The sequence below is a fragment of the Zonotrichia leucophrys genome, chromosome 3 (assembly GCF_028769735.1).
Source record: "Zonotrichia leucophrys gambelii isolate GWCS_2022_RI chromosome 3, RI_Zleu_2.0, whole genome shotgun sequence".
In the NCBI taxonomy this organism is placed as follows: Eukaryota; Metazoa; Chordata; class Aves; order Passeriformes; family Passerellidae; genus Zonotrichia; species Zonotrichia leucophrys.
Window position 1 is genome coordinate 100,736,557 of NC_088172.1, and position 24,491 is coordinate 100,761,047.

The 24,491-nt window shown below is 42.7% G+C and overlaps 1 protein-coding gene across 2 annotated transcripts in view; it reads right to left on the reverse strand.

Annotated features, from left to right (window-relative positions):
• TTBK1 (tau tubulin kinase 1) overlaps positions 1 to 24,491 on the reverse strand; it is a 100,280-nt gene that overhangs the window by 63,156 nt on the left and 12,633 nt on the right. For both annotated transcript variants that reach the window (XM_064709610.1, XM_064709611.1), the window contains exons 2-4: positions 21,226 to 21,384; positions 14,359 to 14,506; positions 2,259 to 2,332 (exon numbers count right to left, since the gene is read on the reverse strand). In XM_064709610.1, coding sequence (XP_064565680.1) covers positions 2,259 to 2,332; positions 14,359 to 14,506; positions 21,226 to 21,333 — 330 coding nt within the window. In that variant the 5' untranslated portion in view covers positions 21,334 to 21,384. The remainder of the gene's footprint in view (positions 1 to 2,258; positions 2,333 to 14,358; positions 14,507 to 21,225; positions 21,385 to 24,491) is intronic.

Consider the following 24,491-nt stretch of genomic DNA (forward strand, 5'->3'; position numbering starts at 1 on the left):
ACAAATTGCTAATTTACCTGCAGTTAATTAAATTTCTGAGGAAAAACAACAGGGCTACCAGCTATGCATGAAATTCCAGACAGTTTAGGAAAGAAAAAGGAAAAAATGACAGAGTAAATGCAAGAAAAAATCCCAGTATTATTTGATGTCTGTCATCTCAGTTTTGTCTGTACCTCTTTAGCTTTGTAAAGAGAAGCTACTAAAATTATTGTATTCCACGGCAGAGTGCTCTTGTAACCCACAGAACTAATGCATTTACCAACTCATTAAAAACACTAGGAACAAGAGCCTGCTGTTTCAGAGAACATTCACAAGGAATAAAAGCTAAGGGACATGCTGTTCACTGCTATGCTTTAGAATCTCTTGATTCTGCTTCTGTAAAACATATACAGAACACATCTAGCATCTAGAGAAGACATATGCTTATAATACAAGTCCACATGAATTCAAGCAAATTTCCCAACAGCAAATATATAAAAAATTCCAAACAGTTGAGAAGAAAACAGAGATTGCTCTCCAAATGCAATCTCTTCATCAACTTATTTCCAGTTCTGAAGTTAGGTACAGACATCAAGGTGCTAGCTGGCTCATGTAGCATATGACAAGTCTCTCAAATTGTTTTGAGCCATGATTCACTTGAGGCTCTGGACCCTTGAAGAATCACACCTGACACAGGCCAGCTCACAGATACAGCCAAGCCACAGCAGTCCACCCAGGTTTGCTCCTTAACATGAACAAAATCAAACTAAACCACCTCTCTAGTGCTTATCTTCTTGAATTTCTGTGACACTTTACTAGAGGCAGCACAGCTTTGTCATTGCTGTTCGGAAACATCCAAGTTACTGAACTGACAGCAGATCTTGCTTTCCACTCTAAAGCTGCTCCCTGAACACCAGCTCTCTTATCCAATGATAATATGGAAAGCAAGGCTCATCTTTTTCAGGGCTGCACGCTGAAATGTGGTGTAAGTTTCCCTAGCTGCTATTGCTACCAGAAAAAGACACAAAATGAGCATTATTTTCCAAATAAACACTCTCAGGCTGATTATGGAACAGTGAAGATGCAATGAGTTGCAAAGCTTGAGAGTGGAAGCCTCAGTCCTGGTGACCGAAGAGAAAAGGAGAATTGCAGTACACAACATTCAGAGTGACACATGATAAACCATGTCTCAGCAGGTCTTGAAGTTGAAGGAGAATTTTAGCCTGAACAGTGATGGTGCAGAACTAGCTAATGCCTTATGTATTAACATCTTCATCTGCAAATAATGAAATTATTTTTAGCTCTGCCTACTCTACGAGCTCAGTTACATAGTCAAGAACAAACTAGAAAGTAAGAGAATCCATGCAGAGAAATTTCTTTCCAAGATAAAGTCTCTTTTATCAGGCTTGGTAAGGACAGGATTGGGAGGGTAGAAGCCTTGTTCTTCCATGAGCTCCAGGCTAGCCCTTTCATGAATCATATTCATGCCCACACTGCAGCAGCAGCAGTAGACAGGGTTGTTTAGAAAGTAAAGGATTTTTTTTCTATCCATAACAGCAGTTGGGATGCCAATGGTGCATACAAGGCAAAATCAAGCACCAGGAGTTTACTGGTTTTATACAACTGTCTTGCAAACCAGAACTACAAAAGAATCAGACGTTTATTTTAAAGAAATAGTGGGATTTGCTGGTACCTGTTTTGTTTCACCTACTGCCTAGCAGTGCAGTCACCATGTGGTAGCTACCCAAGTATTTGCCCTTATTGACTTGATATCAGCAGTGTTCAAACAGGAGGAAACACTTCCAGAGCAGAATGCTGAGCTTGGGAGAGACAGGGCAGCCAGAGATCGTGGCCTTTCACAGAAAATCTGTGCTGCTGCTGTGACACCATGGCTCACTCTGAGCTCTGACACAAGGCATATTTTGAATGCTGCATCACAGCTCTGCAGGAGGTGTTCCAAAGAGCTGCCACTGCTGCACAATGCTGTGGGTTGCTCCTGTGAGCATTCTGAATTGAAGTGCTTTCCCCAGAAAATTGACAGAAAGCCATCTTGAACAGAAACGCAGAGCTATGAAATATTTTAGCACATCTTGACGACTGGAGCCATCCCAAGGGGTATCAAGAGCAGCACCAGCCCTTCTCACTCTCTTCCATTCCACCCTCTTTCTATGTACAACCAAGTCTTTACACCAGTGCTTGGCCTTATTCTCTCAGTGTAAATCCTTCCCAGTGATGCCATTTCTATTGGACAGACAGGAGAGGCAAAGGACAGAACTCACCTGAAGCTGCATGACCACATAATTAAACTTTTCATTTCTTCCACAGCCAATAAATCTGCAAACATGATCCTTCCCTGAAAAGAAACAGAAAAGAACACAAAATAACCCTGTGATCATGATGTTTAGAGAAATGGTTTCTGATTCAGGGCTGGTACCCATAAAATGGTATCAGGTAAGGAGTTATACATAACAAACTGAGCTCAGCTCATTACACCAACTTTACTCAGTACTTGTACACACCACCACCACACTTACCTACTAGCACTGCTTACCCTGAAACAGCTAATCTAATGCTACCTCAACATGAGCAAACCCTGATTTTTATAGTCAGAGACAACCGAAAAACAAAGATGTTTATGGGAATAATCCACTGAAACATAAAAGCAATTTTATTTTAAAATGCCCAGAGGGAAGAGCCAAGTGTTCCTACCCAGATATAATCTGAGAATTCTGGAGATTCTGGAACACCAGCACGGCTTCTCCACTGGATTCCCCAGAGGAACAGCAGCTGCCTCTTCTTCCACTGGATCTTCAGAGGAAGACTGCACCTTTTCTACAGGATCCCTGCTCCAGCAGAACCACATCTGACATTCCACGAGGGCTGCAGCCACAATTCCAATTGGAATGCTACCAACACCCTGACCCACAGGGTGTCAGGTTGTGTTCTGACTCTGTTAGTGCTGGTTTGGTTTACTGCATTGTTTATTTTATCTTTTTATTTTCTTCCCTATTAAAGAACTGTTATTCCTGCTCCCATATTTTTGCCTGAGAGCCCCTTAATTTCAAATGTATAGCAATTCAGAGGGAGGGGGTTTACATTTTCCACTTCAGGGGTGGCTCCTGCCTTCCTTAGCAGACAATTGTCTTTCCAAACTAAGACGCCATGCTGTGCCTGATGCCCTCAGGACAGGGTTGTCCCTCCTGGCTGCCAGGGCCCTGCTGACCCATGTTCAACGTGCCATGGACCAGGATCCCCAGGCCCCTTTCCATGGCACTGCTTTCCAGCATTCCATTCCTCAGTCTGTACACCCAGGGTTGCCCCAGCTGGTTTTCAATGCCTCCTAGAATAATCTTCTCAGCAACTTCAGGCACTGAAGTGAGACTGACAGGCCTGTTGTTTCTTGGGTCCTCCTTCTTTCCCTTCCTGAAAATCAGGACAACACTCACCAGCTTCCAGTCACCTGGGACCTCTCCGGATTCCCAAGACCACTCAAAAATCATTGAGAGAAGCTTTGCAATGACATCAGCCAGCTCTTTGAGGATTCTTGGCTGAATTCCTTTAAGCCTCACAGATTTGTAGGGACCCAGCTGGAGCAGCAGACTCCGCACAATTTCAGGCTCAGCTGGGAATTGATCATTCTCACAATCAAGATCCTCCAAGTTCAGGGCACTGAGACCCCCTTGGTCCATCAGCCATGTTGAAGACAGAGGCAAAGAATGTGTTAAACACCTCTGCCTTGTCCCTGTCTCTGTGAGGTGACCATCCCCACCCTGCAGGGGACAATGAAAAGGGGATTTTTCAAATATCTCAGTGGAAATAGGCAGTGTAGAAATAACATCAGCTGCCTGCCAGTGTGAAGGGACCCTCAGAGCCAGAGTTGTCACTACAGAGTCAACACATCTGGGCAACCTCAGAAAGAATCAGTTCTGTTTCTTTAGGATCTCATGACACTCCTGTGCTTCAGCAAACTGGCCACCCACACAGGTGGCAGAGAGGATGGACAGGAGGAGCCCACACTCATGCCAGCCATGATTCACAGATTTACAGAGTCCCACTTTGCTTTGTTCGCCTTTCAGAGCACCAGGAGATGGATATTGAGGCAAAAGCCAAAACACAGCGACTGTTTCTAGTGACAATGAGAGCTATTGTGTGGTGAAAAGGGTAAATTACTCATTTTTTTTAAACTTGCTTTTATTTTTTTTAATAATTGCAAAGCCTGGACACCACATGCTTTTTGTTGCTGCAAAACTACAGATAAGCATTAAAAAACAACCCTCTGCCAGGGAGAACCTGCCCACCAAAATCACTAATTTCAGTGAAACCAGAGGGGTAGTGTCCAGTGGTATGACTTAAGACACATCCTTGCTGATTTCTAAAAATTCTTTTAAATCAGTTTCCTCCATAACACCGCTATTTTCTGGATCACAACATTTTACAGAAAGAAAAAGCATTTTAGTTTTTATTCTTTTTGAGAATTTTTTGCTTGTTTAGGATGACAACATGTTTCTGCTTACTATAATTTCTGAAAATGATGGACTGACAGTTCTTGATTACCTGCATCCCCAAACTGACATGATTTTATACTGAATCCTCCTTTCCAGTCTAAAACAGGCTCAAACCTGACCAAAGTTGGTCTTGGGAATTTAGGCTCTGCCTGGAACAGCTCGGCCATGCACTGCCTTGCAACACAGGCAACACCAGGAAAACAGAAGAAAGGAGGTGAAGGGAAACCGTGCCCATTTCTGCGTGAAACAAAAGGAATATAACAGAGTGCAGGAAAGGCAGGCCACATTTAGAAGTGCTGCGTGTACGGCCAGCCAGTCCTACAGGTGGGATGAATGCCTGCAGCACCAAACCCTCTGGGTTCCAGAGCCTTTCGCTCATTTTTCATCTAAAGGAGGCACCAGATTACAACTGTTTGCTCTCCTGGAGCAGCTCATGCCATGCTGAAGCAGCAGATGGAGGCTGACAGTCAGGTGTGATTTTGGGATTCCTGCAGCTCAGTCCTGAGGCTGAGCAGAATTGTGAAGCACACAAGAACAATCGTGTTAATTGCCTCCTGTGCAGACAGGATGCTGGAATTGCCATTCCATCCATAAATTCCCTTTAAGGCAGCAGGAAATAGCCTCTCTTCTCACACATGCCCTCCTCGAGCATGGAGATCATAGAAGAGAGCAGCAAAGCATATTTGAACCCAGAAAAGAAAGAAGGGAGGGGAGGAATGTATTTTTTTTTCCAAGGTATACTTGGTATGGGAAGCATCACAACCATTTTACTGCTAGACTGCTCTGCTCAACAGCCACCCAGATATTCCATAGGGTCACAAGTTATACCATAGAAAATATGCTCTGTATCTGCTTTTGTTTGTTACTAAAACAAAGCAAAAACCAGGGCAATAGATTATGAAGAGTTTTGGCCAGTTCATTATCTAACATTGGAGGAATACATCAGCCCAATGTTCATAAGCACTGACTTGAGAAAAGTTTCAGAGTGTTTTATTTTGTTCACAAGCATTTAGTTAAGGCAAAATTTTAATGTTCAGCCATAGAAAAATATTCTTTCTACTGCAGTCTTTTAACTACAATGAATATAATAATGCCCCATGTAATATGGGGTAAGAAAGATTTCAGGCACTGAAATGGTCTTCACCATCCTTTTCCTGAAGAAACTTAAAAATGACAGTCAATAATTATGTTCTCATGTATAAGAACCCCTTCAACCCTTGGAGAGATATTCATCACCTTGTAGAGATATGATTAAAGTCTCCATTTGAATACTTTAAAATTTTCATTACATGAAAAGCTTTCATTACACAGCCCCTAAAAGAACCTAAATTATGATCCTTTTTTTGAGTCTATTTTTTCACAAGGATCAATTTCAAACTGGTGGACACCAATATTCATTCCAATCTTCTACTCATTTAAGTTCTTAAATATCCCTAATGTAGTTTCAATGCAGCAATGAAACGAATCAAATAAATACTAAGAAGGAAATATGTGACATTATTGTTGCAACCTTGAAGTTGGTTTTTTTTTTTCTAAGAGACTCCATATTTCCTGTGTTTTCATCAGAAAATCAGTAACCACTCTTCTCCACAAAGAAATTAAAAAATGTAATCTTTTAATTTTATGCTAAAATTCTGTGATTCACCTCCATGGAGTAGCTGTCTCATTCCTATCAGTTCACCCAAAACACTGAAGTAACTTCTGCTGCATGAATTATCATAAATCTCATAGCAATTGTTACTCTTATTACTGTTACCTCACCAATTCTTGCATTTTCTCCTGCACAATACCAACATCACGAGTTCAGCAGGGCCACCAGGATGGCGGCAAGGAAAGGAAAATGTAACAGATTAAATTAACAGAAAATGCCTGAGAACTGGGTTTGTTATGCCTTTAGGAAGGCAGCAGAAGGGAAACTCTCTGCTGGTCCAAGCCACCAAATACAAGAGTGCCAAGAAGATGGAGCCCGACTTTCCTCAGAGCTTGTCCTGATTTTGTGTGGGCTGGAGTTCATTTTACTCCTGGTAGCTGTTACAGTGCTGTGTGTTGTATTTAGGATGAGAACAGTGTGGATAACACTGAGTGTTTAGGCTGTTGCTTAGTTCCTACCCTAAGTCAAGGACTTTTCATTGTTCCCCTGCTCTGCCCATCAGGAGCTGCACAAGAAGCCATGAGGGAGCTGTGAGAGGCTGCAAAGGTTGATGTCTCAAGATATTTTAGGGTGCACGTGTGTGGGGCAGGGCAGGTTGGGCCTTGTCCTGGCAGTGCACCCCTAGAGCCAGCATCCCAGCCTGACAGAGCTGCCCACTGTCACACTGGAGAAAATGCCCCACATCCCACCCCTGGAGCCCCTAACCCAGCTCCTGAGCGGCCAAGTGACCAGGAGTCACACCTGGGGAAGGGTGAGGAAGGCCAAGAGCTATTTAAGGCCAAATATGTGGCAAGAACATGTCCTGACCTCCTCTTGGGAGTTTCTAGCAGCTGAACATTGTTGGAACCCAGGAGTTGGCAGCTGTATGTGTCCTTCTCTGTATCATTTCTGTCCTTCTCCTTCTTCTAATTCCCTCTTTTTCAGTTACTTAAAATCAAATGGGCTTCGAGTTTGTGAAGTTGAGTAGGCTACATCAATGCTTTGAGAAGTGTTTTGTGTTGAATCAATGCTGCTCCCAGCCTTTTGCCAAAGTTCTCTGATTTTCTAAAGCTACCAGAGAAGCTATTTTGTTGTTTGGACCTCTTGAGAAGATCTTGTTGGTGTTTCTCCTGTGTATCTAAGTGAACAACCATAAACCTTGTTAAAAGCTTCGTTGAGAGAGTTTTTTGGGGCCTTGCAGGAGCACAGCTGGAAGAGCTGACCTGAATGGGCCAAAGGGATCCTGCTTACTATGGGATGTCATCCTGGGTATAAAACCTGGGGCTGATTCACCAGGAGCCACTGCTTGGGAATATGCTGGGCATTGCTCAGAGGGTGGTGCATCACTTGTGCTTCTTGGGTTTTATTCCCCCCTTTCATTTTCTTATCTCCCTTTTCATTGCTACTGTTATTGTTCTTATTTCAATCAATAAACCGTTCTCATCTCAGCCCATGGGTTTGATATTTTTGCCCTCCTCCCCATCCCATGGGGACAGGGGTGCTGAGTCAGCAGCTGTGTGGTACTTAGTGCCAGCCAGGGTTAATCCATGAGAGAGACACACAGAGAGGCACTACTGGGCATGAGCTGCAATATGGGAAGCTCCTATTAGATGCTATTTCTTTATTCCCCCATGAGAATGGTGAAACCCTGGAACAGGGGCCCAGAGAGGCTGTGGGGTGTCCACCTCTGGAGGTTATTCAAAACTTCAGTGACAAAAGCCCAGAGCAACCAGATCTATTTCTTTTCTGCTTGGAGCATGAGGTTGTACTAGAGACCTCCAGAGGTCTTCCCTGAGAGCCTAAATTTTCTCCTGGATCTGTGTCACATACTGGGAAAAGCCCAAGAGCTTAGGTCACTAACCATGACATAACTTGCTTGAGCACTTGGCCCTGCTGGGGTCTCTGTGATATGCACAGCAATGGACATGAGGTTGTACAACTGCTCTCACTGGTATTTGGAAAGCTGCAGTTGTTTCTCAGTGCTCTATATTATAGTGCACATTTTACACCCACCCTCTTCTTTATTTGCCTGTCAGTGTCAGGTTTATCAGCTTATCACAGGTTTTGTATTGTGGGGATACTGAATTCACTTCTGTGCAAATATTGTAAAGAAATGGAGGATTCATCAGGACTAGAAAATGAAATGAGAGTTATTTTCATCATCTAACTTTACTTGGAAATGCTGCCTTTAACTTGGCAGAGCTGGCTCACACAGACTTCTTTCCTCTGCAGTTACCAAGTTTTATCTCTGGTCAGAAAAACCAGCCAGACTTCAGGGACTTGTCAACTCAGCTGGACAAAGGAGTTTTGAACATGAAAGGAGACAAATTCTCTGCTGGAAGTAAGGCTTAAATAACTACATCACTCAACAGTAATCAGCTAGGATTTAACCAACTGGATTAAGCTTGCTAGTGCTTCTGCAAGAAATCAATGAACTAATGGGCACAAACCCAAAAGGTTGGTCATTGTCCCCTAAGCAATTAAAGGTAAAACTACCTGACCTTGCACAGCATAATTTCCTCTAGTTGTTTCCCTAAACCAAATTATCAGTACTTGAAGAGGAGTACTGATAATAGATCCCACACAGGTCAAGACACAATACTACTGGAGCAAAAATTCAACACAATCTCAAAAAAAAAAAGTGGCTTAAATCCTTTTTCAGCCCTGCCATGACCTTCCCTCACCCAATGGCACCACAGCATAAAAATCATGTGTACCACATGCCAGTTCATTCAAACAACTTCCACATGGAAAAATGCAGTGATGAGAAGAAAGGCTGAAGTTACAGCAAGTCTGACAAGGGCAATTCACTCTGCTTTTTGTCTTTGCAGAGAGCTTGCTTACATCCACCTAGAAAAATATTGTAGAAACATATAAACTGTGTCTATAAAAGTAAAAGAAATGGAATCACAGAGCATTAAGGCAGCACTTTAACACAAAAAACTCACATGTAAAAAAGAACAAAAACCCCTAGGACCAGCAAGTAAGAAAAGCAAGGTTCCTCTTCTTCCATTATTTTGCTAGGAAACTCTTATCTGTCCAACCCCAGCAATAAAGAGGGAACAAGCAGTACAGGATCTGCTGTAACAAATTCAGGTACTCAAAAACTACACTGCCTGTGACCAGGCTGCATCTTGCACAACTACTCAATATGCAGAAGATCTCTGCACTGCAGAATAATATTAATCAGAGTCCTACACAATGGAACTGGTTTCACTGAAAAGAAGGCATTTACAAAGAAAACAACACACTGAAGGGAGCTTAGCAATATCTGGCAGCCAAGAGAGATCAAAAGTAAATACTCAGGGCCTTGTAACCTCACACCAGGGCAACATTGCCACTGCAGATGAACAGAAAACGTTGCTCAGCACAAAAATAATCTGGCCATTTTAAATTACAGCCTGCTAGGCTGCTCCAAAGAGAATCTCAGCATAGGGCACTGAATGTTGTGGCCATATTTAGAGAGCCAGTGGACCAGAAGATATACAAACTGCACTCCTTGTGACAGATCTTTGTGCAGTGCTCTGGTCTCACAGGTCCCCAGGGTGCTCCCAGAGACACCCGCCAAGAAGTGGGTAAGGACAGGGAAATGCCTTTGAATTCAAAGCATCTGCTTCTGAGCCTCACACAGCCCCAGCTGAGCATCTAGAGAGAACACAATTCCTGGTTTGGCCCCTAAGATACTTTCCAAACCTCTCTCTGCAGCAGCCCGCTGGATTTAATCAGGGATACTGGTTTACAATTTCTGCAAGTGAGGTTTCTGCAATTAAGGTCAGAAAGGCAGACTGACAGGGACAGCCCAAGCCAAGCACCTCAAAAGCTATGCCAGAGCTGGTCTCACAGAGAGAGATGTGGCATTTTGATGAACCTCAAAGATCTCAGAGACAGGAAACTGAGTCTGGGTAGTACTGATGCTCCTTTGCCACCTGAATATTGCTCCACAGCAAATCCAGCATTGGGAAAAAAATCACAGAGAGAGCAGGCAGATCACTGTCCATTTGTATTTCAAAGGGTTAGAAAATAATTGAGGAGATGGAAACACATCTGCTCATCCAGATGTGATAGTACTCTCCCTTCCATATGTTCAGTGATAGGAAACCATCACTTTTTTTTTTTTCTCCTCATCATTCAAAAAACCAGGAGCCTCAGAGTCCTGGTTTACAGAAGCAATGAGGTTTTAAAGAAAGCCCCCATACTACCTTAAATCATCCCAACTACCACGTATCAGTGCTCCCAGAGTGGCTTTGGGTCATGTAAGGTTTTCTCTGAGCAAGCAGACCATGAATTTCTATTTCAGGAGCATACCAAGTAGTCCCCAAATCCTACATGAGAGGCCAAACCAAGAAATGCACCCTCAGACAGGAGGGCAGATTAGAACTAACCCAATTCAAAATCCCAATAAATCCATGAAGTTTATAGTGTAAAGCCCAAGCCATATCTGCTGGAGATGTAGAGGCATGAGCAACTGCTGCTCCCCACTGCTCACTAATGGAGACATTGCTTCAGAGGCTGGAACACAGAAAACCCAGCCAAAGCTGCCCTTGCTCTCTGGATATGCAAGTTACTCCTTCACTTAGCCATACAGATCTTATTTCCATTTACTTTTAAATTAATGTGATCCAAAGGCTTCTCTACACAGCAAAACACTGGCAGGTCTAACTGCACCAGCAAGTTCCTCTGATGGAGAGAATCTGCAGGAAGAGTTTTGTCCCTGCAGCTTAGGCTTGGTTTCAAAGTGCTTGACTGCAAAGTAGAAAATCCCATTATGTTAAAATTGTGTGCAAATGGTACAATCACACACACACACCTCACTTAAAGATAGATTTACAGTAGTGGTTAAGGGAATAAAATGAGGGCTTGGCACATAAATGGTATTCTGACAGAGAAGCTGTATTCATGCACAAATTCACGGCGCAGATGTGCCCTAACTGTCCCTGAAACAGTTTCTGAATTTGTTATTGGTAAGATTTTCAACCCTAGTAGTGTAATTCTCTACTAGCTTCTCTAGGAGCAACAAGACAATGTAAGGCAAATACTGCTCCACAAAGATTAAAATAAAAAGCTATCTTGTGGTGCTCTGATTAGAATTGGATCTGAACTGATTATAAATTGGAATTGATTAGAAATTAGATAGAGTAGCACCAGACAGAATGCCCTGAGTCCTGCAAGTCCAGCCTGGACAAGGAAATATTCTACAGCAACTTTGCGGGACCAGGTGTTCATTTTGACTAATAAAGTCTATGGAAAGCAAGAAAAAGACACAAATGCTGCTAAAAACTTCTTGGGTACAGGTGCAACAACAGGAAACTGAGAGCTTCAGCTTATCACCTGCTGGAACAAGAAACTCCATAAGCTCACTTCTCAATTGTGTTTCACCCAAAGCACAAAAGGGCACCATTGCTGGTGTTTCAGTGACTCAAGACAGTGAACACATTTGGAAGTTTGGTCAGAAGACAACTTATGATCCTTGCAAGTAACAATGCAAGTTAGAAAGAATTTTGCCTTTGGGAAACATATTAATATATCTAAACAGATGCAGAAAACTCACTGTACATCCAGAAAATTCAAATCAAGTATGAGCAGAACAAAATGACTCTACAGAGCAGGTGAGGGATACTGACATGGCAGTGATCTCACACAGCCAAGCTCAGGTATCTCAGAGCCACTGGTGTTGGAAGGGACCTGTTGAGATCGTCCAGTCCCTGCCCCTGATCAAGCAGAGACAGCTAGAGCAGGTTTTCCATGCTCACATCCAGCTGGGTTTTCAGTATCTCCAACCTTCTCTCTGGGTAACCTGCTCCAGCACATGACCACCCTCAGAGCAGAAAACTACACATGGTGTTTATCAGAAGGTTCAGAGACTCTCTAGAAGAGTCATTACCTGACTAGTCCAGGAAGGACATTGTGAGGGACCTACCAGGAGCTGAGCTCCCTGATTAAATCTGGGTATTTGGTATAAATGTGGCTATTCCACAAACTGTCCCAGAAATCCTCACTGCTGGCAACAGCCTGCAGTCCACACCAACCAGGAGCTGCTGCTCTCAGAGGTCAGGCTGTGCCCAAACCAGGTCTGCAGTATGGCCCAATGGCCAACCTTCTCTATCCCAAACTCTGCTGAACTCTTGTAAGATGTAACTCTTGTAACTTGTAAAATTCTGATCACAAGCTCTGGAAAGAGCAGCAGCTCATTCATTAGTTCCTTAAGGTTGGTGTGACACCTAAATAGGAAACAATAAAGTTGCACTGTTTAAGAGGGATTGTAATTTTCAATTCTATCAGAAAAGTACAGAGGAATTTTAGACAATATTGTTCCCTTGCTTTTCATCTGGAAATCCATGAATTGATTGTATCACCTATGTCAATACCAAAAACTTACTCTACCCACCAACTGTTGGGAAAAGGTAGTATCTCCCTTCCTGAAATGTTTCTCACCTCTTTGCAACACTCACAGGGAAAACATACACAATCCGTGATTCCCCATGCTCTCAACCCAATTTCTTATTTTAACTTTATCATTTATTTCAGTAAAGCATTTGGGGATTAACCTTCAACCAAAAAAAGCTAAATTCCTCACAGAACAGCTTGATTTATAAAGAACATGGCTGCAGTAATGTGTCATTCTTACACAGGATAGCTGACGCACAGCCAATTCTGCTTCTTCTGTCTTTTCTGTCCTTTTCTTGAATATTTACTAACTGCTTTGCCAAGGGGCTTTTTCTAGTTCCATACAGCACCACTCCCTCTCCCCAGTTACCAGCATCATCCTGTACACAAATGTGGGTGTTTTTTCAAGCATTTGGTATTCTCAACAATCTTCCAGAAATAAACACAAGTATTAGTCAACACCTCGCACATCTTCTGATCTGCTTTAGTGGTTTCAGCTCATGCTTTTCAAGCATTCCCTGCCCTGGATGCAGCAACTATTGGCAGTGGCCAGCCTGACAGCACTGTTTGTGGTACTCTAAAATCCATCATTCCACACAGTCCTGCCCTCACTCAATTCAGAGCAGTTTCAAGTATACAACCAAACAAAAAAATCTCAATCACAGCCTTACTTGCCCTCGTGGCAGTGTGTCCAGACCTCAGACACCCACTCTGCTCCTCTCTGGGAGCTTGCGCACCCAGGCCTTTCACAGATCAAGAAGTCCTCACAATGACCTGGGCTGATTTCTCCTTTACACAGCTCAGCTGCATCTTTCACAATCCAGAGTATTCAAAAGAGGCCTTATCAGTCCTCCTCTTGGGAGAGCTGAAATGTGGAAAACTATGTGACCTTCAAAAATAATTCACTGGCTTTTACCTGGAGGCAATCTGTCACAAACATTGAGTAACTCATTTCACAAGGCCTGCAACAGCCTCGCCCTCAAATTCAATTAAATCTCTGGAGATTTTGTACAAAGGTAAAGGTACAGACTCATAGGGCCACAACATTATCTCTGAAGCATGAGGCCTGGTGATAAGGATCCTACTCACTGCTCCAGCAGGTGTTTCCTCAGCCCAAGTGGGAATCCTGCAGAAAGGAACATCCCTAAAAATTTATTTTACAGTAAAACACATAAACTGTATCTGGCAATATCTGGCTTTGCCTTAAAAAGGAAATCCATGCACAATGCCCTTCAGCCAAGAGCAGTTCTCAGTTCCTCAAAGGCAGATTTAGAAATTCCTTGTTTACATCCCTCCATAGCAATCTTTTCAGCAGAAACCTGCCTCCTTCAGCCAGGAGCAACTGCATCAAGACAGCTCCCATCCACTCTCATTAAGAACAGGCACATCACTTCACACTTTGCCTTCAGGATAGTGAAGTACATGAAAAATTAGTTAATAATCAGTTTCCCTATACCTCCTGTTGTCCACTTTTTGCATTTGTCTACTAGTCAACCATTTAACTTGGAGACTCTGTCATGCTTCAGGGCTCCATGTCCTCTAGGAGGCAACCTCATTTCTTAGTCAGATGCTGCTCCCTCTATTCCTTATTTTCTAATCAGCATCACTAGATTGCACAGACCAGTGGACCAAGAGTTCAGTCCAAGCCTCCTCACTGTCCTTATATCCTGGCAGACAAAATAGTCCCTGTTGTTGGATCTCACTTGAGTTGCAGAATGTAACAACTTTCTGAGCTGGATGACTAAACAGGACATCACATATAGATGGAAGCTGAGGAGAAAACAATAAAAACCATTTGCAACTTTGGATTCTAATAGTTAACATGCACTTTTAGTTCTTCCAAATGGCCTTTTGCCTTACCTTGCAGCTTTTTCAGGACAGCCACTTCCATCTTGAGAACCTGCTTGGGCTGCTGAGCTGATTCCACCTTCAAGGCCACATTCTCACGGGTCAGCAAATCCATTGCCTCGTAGATCTCCCCGAAGCCACCTCCACCGATCTTCTTCAGCTGCAAAAGTACAAAGGGGTTTGCTAAAATGTACACAGAGGGATCAGCAAGCTGCCTCTCACAGAGCCTGCTCCTCTGCTGTGCAGGGAGAGCAAGCTCAGTTCCCAATCTGTGCTGTGCCTGAATCCCTTCACTGCACAGCCTGGCAAAAGTCCAGCTACCCACTTGAGAGTGCTATGTATAAATTCTTTGCTCTAACTACAAAGAACAAGCCTAGCAAGCAATGACAGGTGATACTTTTTTAAAAGCAAATGATAATGCCTATTGCCTCCATGATGTTCTTGCCAAAATTCAAGGAAAGACCCTTCAAGGAGACAGCAGAACCACCGTCATTCTCCCCCCAACAAATACATGTCTGCAGTAAAACATAACCATGGTAGCTGGAAATAATCTTTCAAGAAATAAGTTAAATTATGTTTACATCTCATTAAAAGACTTTTAAAACAGAACAAAACATCCACTGGAATCTTTTACAAGATTCTTTACCTGCTCTGGTAGTGAAGTTACTTCAGGGTCACATTTCAAAGAACTGCTAACAGCATTACCTCAAAACAGTTGTGTACAAGCCACCAGTACAACTCCATTCTTTCTCAGCCCCTTTTTCTGTTTAGTTTGAAACCCAACCAAACTATGCTTTTAGTGTCTCTGAGCAAAATTAAAGACTGGTTCCACAATAGGAATCCATGACTTCAGTTGACATAAACTCAAAGCTAAAGATATCATAAGATTCAGCATATTTGATATGCACCTTCTAGAGACAGATTGTCTGCCTGCTGTAGAGTAGCCTTCCATTCAGAGAGCAAGTCAGGATCCTCTGCCTTTCCTGGAAGGTGATTCCTTGATCCTCCTTCTGCTGAGACTTGACAGCATATGTGCACACAGTTATATATAATCATGTACAATAAAGACTCCTCTTGTGCTGCAAGAGTCAATGTCTATGCCAGGAAAATAATTTTATATTTGTTTCTCTTAGGTATATTTAAAGCCTACTGTGTTGCCCACTTGGAAATTCAGGTTTACACTGAATAACACTTAACACTTAAGAGAGGAAAAGAAGTTTCAGTCAGATATCTGATATCTGAAGTTTCTGACTGATATCAGATATCAGTCAAACATGGATCTTACACAATGTTTAGATGATATTTTAGTGTCTTCTGTACCACCAAAAGCCTGTCCTGTGCATCTGTCCAGTTTGCTGAACAAAGGGCTCTGCCTACCAATGGCAGGGTTCTTTCCTCTCAAAGGTGACCAAAATAATTTGCTTTTCTGGCTTCCAGGTCAAGAAAAACAGTTCCACTTGAAGAAGGAAGTGTTTTCCATATTAACAGCTTGACAGCCAGCCTTGTTTCTGAACTATAACTTGATAACCCTTTGAAAGCTGCTGTCCAGAGCAACTTCTTGTCATTTTTCCTCATGACCTTCCACGGGGCTAAACAGGCACATTTATGCAGTAAACACCCAATAACTAGGTCACCACAGATTATTCATAAATTATTACAGTGCAGCCCTACTTCCACTTGGAAATTCACACTAAGTGAGCTGGCTATTAAAAATCTTTCTTGCAAAACAGTGCTACATTCAGCATAGCAACAACACGTCAGCTAATACCTCAGGATTCAGTACACAAGATCTTCTGTTGTCTGATATGTTAATGAGAAAGGGAAAGTAGAGGCTACAGAAGGCAAAAAGGTAAACTGGGAACTGGAGGGACAATATTGAGTCTGCACACCTGGCAAAACAGCCAAACTGGAGGACACATAAAGGTCTACAGAGAAACAAAGGGGAGATCACACAAGATCAAGATCAAAGCTTCTGCTGAATCAGAAAACTGATTTTATACACACATTCCAGCCAATGGAAGGCTGTCAAAGCTGTCTTTGTTTCCTTGCATCCTTGCTCACACTCTTATGGAAATTATTCTCTGGCATACTTTTCCCAGCACACCAGATGGTACCATCCATTCAACATCACCACTAGCACTGCCACACTCCTTGATTTTTCAGCAACAATGAGGCCATCAGCAGCCATTTCCTTTGCTTTGGTCCAGAGCAAGCTGTTGTAAGTCAAGGTCTTGGCTGAGGTCAGGAGCGTATGTCACTTCCATTGCCTCATTGTCTGGCTGCTCCATGGGAGCTCACTTGGGAACAGCCTTCTGTTGGACACAAAGGAGAGATGGGCACATGCCACCCAAAAAACCCCAAACCAGTAATGAAACTGCAAACACAAAGTCAAGGAAGAAAAGGAAACATCTAACTAGAATCACCTAAGTGGCCATCATGAGTCATCACTCATTTTAAGCCTTGGGGATATTCTCTTCTGCTCACTCACTGTTCTGACTGGGATACAGGCTGCCAACACCAGCAGGGTTCATCCCACTAATGCATGAGCCCCTGTGTGAACTGGGTGTGGAATCAAGGGAATAGTTCATCTGATCAAACAGGTAGGTATTTGGGCTTGGACACAGACAATCAGGAATTACACAGCACACAAATGGCTCCCTTTGAAGTCTCCTTTAAATATTCTGAAATATTTTTGATTCATCCTGAAAAAGGTTCTTGTAGCACAGTCTACCAGAGCTTACTAAAAAAAAACCCCAAAACAACAACAACAACACGCAGCCTTCTCACTAAGCAAAAATCAGTATTTTCAGACACAGTTCAAAAAACCAAGGCAACACACAACCCCAGCCAAAAATAAGCTTGAATACAAATTTCATCTTTTATTCCAGAAGCATATACAACACTACTGCTCTGAACAAAGTCTGCCTTCCAAGGATATCATATAAAGACCAGACCTTCCCAGGGTAACATTCCAGGACCAGGGCAGGAATGGTTTGGTGTCAGGATTGGTGGAAATGTAAAGAAATGTGCAGCACTCTAAATCCAGAGCAAAGGACCAAATTGAAAGCCAGCAACCTTTAGTGAACTCAGCCAGGGTCAAGGCTGTCATCCACAGCCTTCAAAGACTTGACAATGTCAAACAGTGACCACTGTGGCTGTCTCCTAGGAGCACTGGTACAGCCAAGCCTGCAACTCCTGCAGCCCAGCTCAATGGGATACCTGATCCAGAAAAGGCCAGAAGGTCTCATCTGACTTAACAGCTGAGGAAGAGCTGACCTTTATTCACCAAACTCTCCAGAGCCCACTCCACTTGCTTAAGAGGACTGGGTCTGATCTCAAGGGAAATGAACTCATGTGCACAGGTATGAACTGAGAAGCCAATCAAGAACTCAGCCAGCCACATTCTAAATCATCTGAAGACCTGTCAAAGCCCACTTAAAGCCATTCACGGTCAGACCAAAGCAGGCCCTAAGTCTGACAAAGAACCCTCCTTGTCCCAGCTTCCCTTTTGGAATATTTGCCTTTCTAAACAAGACAAGGTAAAGAATCCACTAAAGTTTTGTGAGGTTTCTGGCAAGGTTTCCAAAACAAACTGGAGAGCTTCAGATCAAGAGGCTCAGAAACCTGAAAGCAAACAAAACATGGATTGCACCTAGGAAAAGAACATACACATGTACAGGAGTCATCACTTGTGTTCAAAGCTCAGTGCAGGAGCTGCCAACTCTGTCTTGCTAATAAGCGTCAGTTGTGAATCCCCAGTAAAAGGCATTTATGTGAAATAAAGAGATACATCAAAATTCAGCTTTAACATCCATACCTAGTTCAAAGCAAGTACAAGTTACATCTCACTTTGTTCCCTCCCCTGAACAAAATTGTTCACATCATTCAGAGCACACGTGGATCAAGACCCTCAGGGGACTCAGCAAAACGTGGTTCCAGTACTGCCTAAACTTCATCAAAAGTATCTGCAAGTAAAGAATGATGACTATAAAGAATACTTCTAAACCTACAAGTTTTGATAAAAACCATAAGCACACCCTGTCCATGTCTTTTTTTCATAAATAAGAACAAAAATGTTACTGCTGTCAGACAGCCAAACTTTACTGACTTCAAGTGACAGGAAAATGAACGACCAACAGGCTCACTGCAGAGAACCAGCATCTCCATTTGTCAAAGCTTTGTCAGCCAGCAGAAAGGAGGAAAGAAGGAAAGGAATTCAAGGAATACATTACACCAATCTAAAATTAGAAATTGGCTCAATAATGGAAATATGCCAGCACTAAGAGCTACAAGGTTCAAGCAGATGCCCAGCCAGAGACACTGGGAGGACAAATTACACAAAAGACCTTCTGGCAGTTGCACCCCAGCATCACATAAATATGCCACACACCTGCTTGAGCAGGATCCATCACCCACAGCAAAGTTTGGACCAAACAGCTGGCACATTCTGGGCTAGATTCAGGAAGATCTGTGACAAAAGGGAAAAATGCTACTCCTGATACTACAGCTGTATGCTCACTTTAAGGTACAGTCCCTTTTTTCCTTGGTCACTTGATCCTATGCTGTCCATTTCCTTGGGTCACCAGAAGTATTTTCAGAGCTTTTCCAGATTATTCCAAGCCCCCCACAGCTTGTGGTTCTGACTGGTCCCACACCAGCTTAAAGAAAGGGAAAGGCACAGAAGGGCTGCCTAAAAGGAAAGGGTCTGCACTTCACTCTTGTTTTTGGGGTGGGAGGAATTGCTGCTCAATCAAGGCTCACAATGCACAAGTCAGCTAGCACATGGTCAAATTCCCAGCTCTACTCAGAGCTGGGAAAAAAGGATTTCTCATTGCTATTTACAGCCTTTAGCAAGTCATGTCATTTCTCAGAGCCTTCAAGTGGGGCAATGACCTCACTGCAGTATTTAAGGCTACTGGGAGACATTATAAAACATAAAAGGTTATTCCTCTAATTAGAGGTAGTTGTTGACAATACAGCTGCACATTTCTATCTTTTCTAAGGCAGAGTTAGTGGGCAGAGCTTCTAGTGCGCCTCAGTCACAGACTCATGCAACAATGAAGCACTAAATCCCACACTTAGTGCCTCTACCAACTTAAAAATTGAAATGTTCCCTGTAAGCATCACCGAGCTTATTTTAGACTTTATTTGGAGGTTTTGGTGCTAGTAAGAGTTCTGCTGTTGCCAAGAACAAAGTTACTTTGTTTAGACTCTGTTACAAAAATACTCCCATCATTTACAGAAGTTTTAGCACTCCCCTCTATGAAGGAGCAACTCCAGGATTGATGAATAGGAAATGGTACAAGCTAAAGTTGGCCAAGGTAAAGGAGAACAGAGAATCAAAGAAGTGTTCAGGCTGGAAGAGACCTCTGCAAATCAGCCAGCCTAACCCCTCTGCCTCAACCTGGAGCTGGTAACACAAGAACCCATCCAGGTGGGTTTGGAGTGTCTCCAGAGATGGAGACTCCACAGTCTCCCTGGGCAGCCTGTTCCAACCCTCTGCCACCCTCAGTGTGAACAAGTTCTTCCTCATGTTAAGGAGGAATGAGTTTTAGCAATCATGCACCTGAAGCAAAGGCATCAGGAGAGCGCTGCAATTCAGCTTGGCAAAGAACAAGCACCAATGTGACCAAATTCAGGCTTTGGGGAAATTTCTGTTTGTGCAGGGAGAGGCAGATAAAAGCTGCAATCATTATTTTCTGAGACACTGGTAAGCACAGGGCATGATTCAAGTCCCCTATGGCAGTTAACCATGGATAATCCCTCCAGAACAAGTACAGCTCCAGTCCAGAGCTGCAGGAGCTCAGCAAAGCTTTCCTTCAGCTGTGACAGAAAGCTTTGGGAGGGGCAAAGGGGTTGTCTCCATTTTGGTGTCTAATCACAGCTCAAAAAACTGAGCTCCTCCATCTGCTCTCAAGAAGCCAGGAGAATGAAGAACAGTTTGAATTGCTTAAATATAAATAGGCTGCTCAGCAATTGGCCAGACAGAAAAGTGAAGGCTGAGGAGAATGCTGGAACAAAGTGAAGGGAAGCAATGGGGAGCAACAAGAACAGGGCTGGGTCTAATTAAAGGATAATATTTTGTCTGAAGTGTGCTATTGAAAAATAACCTATCCACCGCCTGGAACTGAAGTGAATTCAGAGTCCCAAGCTTTTTTAGTCCTCTGCTCTCCACACTCCACTGCAAAACTCCCAGGGCCACTGTACCACAGCCAGTCAGCAAAAAGAACAACTCAGTGCTATTACTGCAAATCACTTGTAGTTCAAACTAGTGAGGCTTCTGCTGAGAGTTCAACAATTCAGAATGCTGGTAATCCCAGTTAAAAATTGAGACAATGCTATACATGGGATTTAAATGTTTTTTCAGCATTTTAAAAGCAAAGCTTGTCCAGCTTGCACAACAGGTGAGATAAGAACTAGAACTCTTAACACACGATGATATAATTTTAAGAAGTATCTCAATAAATTTACACAGAAGTTGAACTAGCTGGTTAATCATAGACTTCCTGACTCTTGAAGTAGCTGCCATTCCAACCCAAAACATTTGGTTTTACATTACTTTATTGCAATGCAATTTATTTATAGTCATGTCTGTAGTATTCTTTGCCACAGTCATTTGAAATCTAATTTTCTACTAGAACACTATTCAGCCTGCTGCAACAGTTCAATCCTACATAAAAATCCTTGGCAGATTTAGCCTTCTGAAAATACCACTCCAAAACCCTTCTCCCTGCAGTATCTTGCTGACATGTCAAACCCCACCACTCGAGTGTTGCTTGCCAGAGGCCAGGATTAAGCAGGGAATTTGCTGTGCCACTGCAGGAGGAGAGGAGGAGGAGGAGGAGGTTTGTTTGGGCCATTAAATCCAGAGGTACTCACCACTTTCCAGCGATCTTTGACCACGTAGTTGGTCGGGAGAATGTCGACCTGCTCCCCTCCACCACTCATGTTTGGTTCGTCCTTGATGACTGCTGCTAGGCACTGCATTTGCCAGCCAGAGAGTATTTCAGTAGCTCCCAGTTTAAATGAGCCATTTATCTGGGGGGAGAAAAAGGGGCAGGGGGAATGAATGACAGAATTATTACAGGTTGCACTGCAAGTCCATGCTGCATTCTCACAGGTTTTGTTTAGGACTAAATCAGAGCCAGACTTTTGGGAAAGAAGGCAAACTCACCCTGCAAACACCTGAGCTCACTCCAAGCATGACCTGACAGACACAACCCTGCTCCCAGCCAGCAGCACAAACTAAAGGGTGACAACAACCAGCAGCTACACCATGCAGGAGTCCAGAGCTCTTGGGCTTGACAATGCAAGGAGAATCCAACACCAAAACGTTGCAAGGGCTCTCATTGTTACCAGGTGAAGAAGTCTTGCCTTAGCAGAGCAGCTGCCACCTCAGCAGCTTTCATGGCTTGCGTTGGATGGCATCCAACACAAATCAGAAAGGTTCGCCAGGTATTGCATTCAATAAGCCTAAAAAGTGTGAACAGGGTGGAAGGACTGTCCAGGGCCAGGGTTACAGACACATCATTGTAATGAACAGCCAAGCAGAGCAGATGGGGAATGTCAGAAAAGGCTCCAGCCAGGTGCAAGTTAGACCTCCTCATACCCTACACACAGTGTAAAGATGATAAAATTGAAATACAGAGAGATAACTTGTGCCTTGTGCCTGTGGCATTCATCTAGCCCCTTTTTCCTGCCTTTATATAGAGCTCCAGATAGCCCATGTTGATATTAATTTTAAGGGGTTTTTGTTATAAATCTTCAGCAAAAATGACTTTGAGAAACACATTAACTTGGCTTTCCTAGAAGAAAATGAATGAAACAGGCCTAATAAAAGATCTTGCTCAGATAGTGGCTTTAGAATTAGGCTGTATCTTTTACTAAGCATGGATCTTGGCAATTCTATTGTCATTGCCCCAAAATACGAATATCTTCCTTTCTAAAAATGAGTGTTACTTAGCACTCTGGTTGCAAACTTAGATTAACAACATAAATACCAAATTTTTAAAAAAATACTAGAGCTGGTCACTCAACCATCACATTTCTTCAGGTTCAAAAAAAAGGGCAAAAAAGCTACCAGCTAATTATGAGCTCAAGTAGAGAAAATAACACATTCCCTAGCAATAAAAGGACTGAGAGGGAAGGCTGTGAAGGGGCCAGTATGTAATGTGCACAAGGAAGCAGCAGACAGAAGTATGTCAAAAGTGCAAGACAAAGGATGATCAAATAAAACATGAACAAAAGATCTCAGAGATCTTATAAAAATCTTCACAAAAGAAGATTTCATTCCAGATATAGAAGATAACTACATGAAAAAAAAAAGAGCAGCAGACCAACTCAGCAAGAGGGCTGCTGAGAAATGTTCAGTTCAACATCTGCTAAAGGATAATCAAAATAATAGAAGAGAAATAAGGAAAAAACCTGGGTATTAAAGAGATTCAGAAGAAAGGTGCTGCAAAAATGTTCCAAATTCTCACTGAAAGAGTCCTGCATCTGTATGGGGTAGCTGTGCTTTCAATCATTGGGTACAGAAGTAAGAAACTGGAAAGAAAAAGTACCTGCTGTGTTTGGCAGCACAACATTTGTGCCTCTTCTTCTTCTAACGAGCAAGTGGAATGCCATTCCCAAGCTCCTTTATGCTCACCAGAACACCTGAACCAGCCATCCCCAAGCTACCAGTGAGCACTGAGCACACCACCTCCCTGCACATCACCTCAGGAGGCACAGCACAGAGAACCCCTGCAAGAACCTCCCTTAATGGTGCCTTTTCTTCTGGTATTTAAAGAAAATTTAGTTAACTATAGACTGCCCCAAACTTTTAACATTACAAACAATAATAAGACACAGAAATAGGTATCCCCTCCCTACTCTTGAAGGTCTCCTCACATCACTTTAGTGATGAATGTGCATAGTAAGATTTCACCCTGGTGACTATGGTGGAAAGTCATCCCAAGGAATAATTTTGGAGGAGAGACTGAGCATGGAAGTCCACGAGCACTCAAAGCCAGGCAAGGTACAATCGCCTTCCCTGGTGCACTATTCCACTTTATCAAAATTTTAATACATGTGTACAAAGATATCATGTCTGTTATTTAAAGGAATCTGGCTTTGAAAGAGAATAAAATCCTCCTGGGCAATGCCATGAATAGCAGCCATTTGGCAATATGGAATTACAGAACTAAGTTTCCAGACATGCTCTGGTATCACCAGAGTAATGCAGCCAAAGCAAATGCCAATTTAATTACAGGCTGAAATGAATTCCAAGCTGGTTTAGATCACAGTAGCAGCACAAATCCGAACTTTATTCCTGAGGTAGTACAAATACAAGATGTCAGGAGATTCTTGTATCCCTGTCCCATGAAGTCATGCAAGGGAGTTGAGCAAGCTTAAGACACTCTAAAACTGCTTTTCTAGAAATAGCAAGTGAAGCACAAAGGAAAGCAGCTGAGAAGTAAACAGGGACAACAGCAGGACCAAATTCCATCTCTTGGCCAGCCTCAGCATAAAGAAGGGTGAAATCAGCTCTTCCTCACTGATATCTCCTTCAGCCAACTACAGAAACTTTATAAACATACAAACTTTATAGCTTTTTTAAATTTAGTTTTGGCATTTTTAATAAAAGAAATGCAAAAACCCCATGTTCACCAGTATACTGAAAGTGGCAAGAGCAGTCTGAGGAGTCATTTTACATGCCTTTCCAGCTTTTATTCTCCATCCTAGATACCCATTCCCAGCCAACTCAGATCAGAATACTGGTCTAGATGGACCTGTGGTAGGACTCAGTATGGCCTGACTTGTGTTTTGGTGAGGAGTGTATTTTCAGCAGAAGGAGTGTATATATAATATATATGTCTTCTTTAGCTCTTCAAGTTGGCCAGAGAACAAAAAAATAAAGAGTCAATGGGAAGAAGTCTCATATACACAACCTATACATCTTTACAAGGTTGTCTTTTATACCGGCAAAATTTTAAACAGCTTTATTGGAATAAAAATATTTCCTAATTTTACAGGATTATAGCATTCTTAAAATTAAACCTATAAATACCAAGCACACCCTGTAGGAATTCCTAATGAATATATGAGATCTTTGCTATGTTGGCTTGCTTCAGTCCCAGTATATCACAGTTGGAGTGCTCAAAACA